Raw genomic sequence first — 1,432 nt, forward strand, 5'->3', positions numbered from 1 at the left:
GCCCTTTTTCACAGCTGATGATACAAATTATTAAGCAGTATGAAACCATTTAGATTACTCAAAAAATACATAATTTCTGTATTTCATATAAAAGATCTGACAAAAATTCATTTTTCAAAACATTTATCATGTTAAAAAGATGGATTAAGTGCAATTCTATGCATATAATAAACAGATAACATGACAATAGAATGCCTGCCGTTCGCATTGATGGGATGGTTCACTTGGTCATTGTCTCTGGGAGAGTTATGCCTTCTCATATGTGCGAACAGCCTCGATGCCGTCAAAAACCAAGGTCTGTCAACAAAAAATGGTTGGAGATCAACTATATTATTTATTCACTTTAACATCCTACTGCATTACTTGGTAGTGTTTCAGATCGTTTATTATGAGTATTTTGATAACAACTCTGCAAATATACACACAAGGGGTAAAAGATACCATCATTAGAATGTATTCTTGAATAGTCACACATCCAAAGCAAATGTATGTATGTGCAAACAGACAAGAAAAGTATATCCTATCTTATCGTATCTTATTATGCTATAGTTCTATACACATAAACTACACTTACACTAAAAACATCAAGTGCAAAATCTCAACATGGTTTGTTTGTCTCTTGATTTCTCACCATGATCAGCTTCCCATCCTTGATTTCTCTGGTGAACTTAGTCTCCTTGCCGTCCCACTTCTGCACGTGCATCAGCTTGTCTCCATCCATGGTGAGAGTGGACTGCAATCACACATCACAGTTCTCCTACTGTAACAGCAGTCTCACAATGGGCAGACTTGTGTCTCAAACAAGAAGAACACAGCATGTATAAAAGTAGATTGGCTATTGTTTATGAACCCATAAAGATCTAAATCATCCATCTGTATGTTCCTTGATGAAGAATTACTTTGGCATCAACAACATATTCCATTCAATTGAGTAAGAAACACTTTTTCGCAACTACTAGATTAAGTGCAGATGCAGTTAGTCACATACTTTGACATTTCGGTCATCAGCCGTGGTCTCGTCGAACTCCTCTCCCAGTTTGAAGGAAATCTCAGTGTTTTTGAAAGTGCTCTGTGTTTTCACCAGCACCTTGTCTCCTTCTTGACTGATGATAATAGTGGGTTTGGTGACATTTCCCACTTGCCTTGTGGCAAAGCCGACACCTGTTCAGAATAGAAATAATTTCCTCAATATTAAATATTCACCTTGCAATTATGAAAGATTTATGCCTATATGCCCATTTCTATTGAACAAATTAATAAATCGAAGCGCATGAGAATAATGTGAATGAACAATAATTAGATAGAAAATAGATTTTTTAGTCCTCCAAGTCCTACAATCAACCACAATTAATTACTCACCAATTGCCTTCATATATTCATCGAAGTTCTGACTGTCAATCAGTTTCCATGTGGCGCAGAATGCATCAACCAT

General features: G+C 36.2%; 1 protein-coding gene across 1 annotated transcript; it reads right to left on the bottom strand.

Annotated features, from left to right (window-relative positions):
* Positions 1 to 246: 246 nt before the first annotated feature.
* Positions 247 to 1,432, bottom strand: fabp7a (fatty acid binding protein 7, brain, a; the record flags this gene model as incomplete). The annotated part of the gene is made up of 4 exons (XM_080537139.1): positions 247 to 297; positions 632 to 733; positions 989 to 1,161; positions 1,360 to 1,432. 4 exons carry the CDS (start codon positions 1,430 to 1,432, stop codon positions 247 to 249), a joined length of 399 nt encoding a protein of 132 aa, XP_080393265.1.

Source organism: Nansenia antarctica, assembly GCF_963989245.1.
Source record: "Nansenia antarctica genome assembly, chromosome: 1".
In the NCBI taxonomy this organism is placed as follows: Eukaryota; Metazoa; Chordata; class Actinopteri; order Argentiniformes; family Microstomatidae; genus Nansenia; species Nansenia antarctica.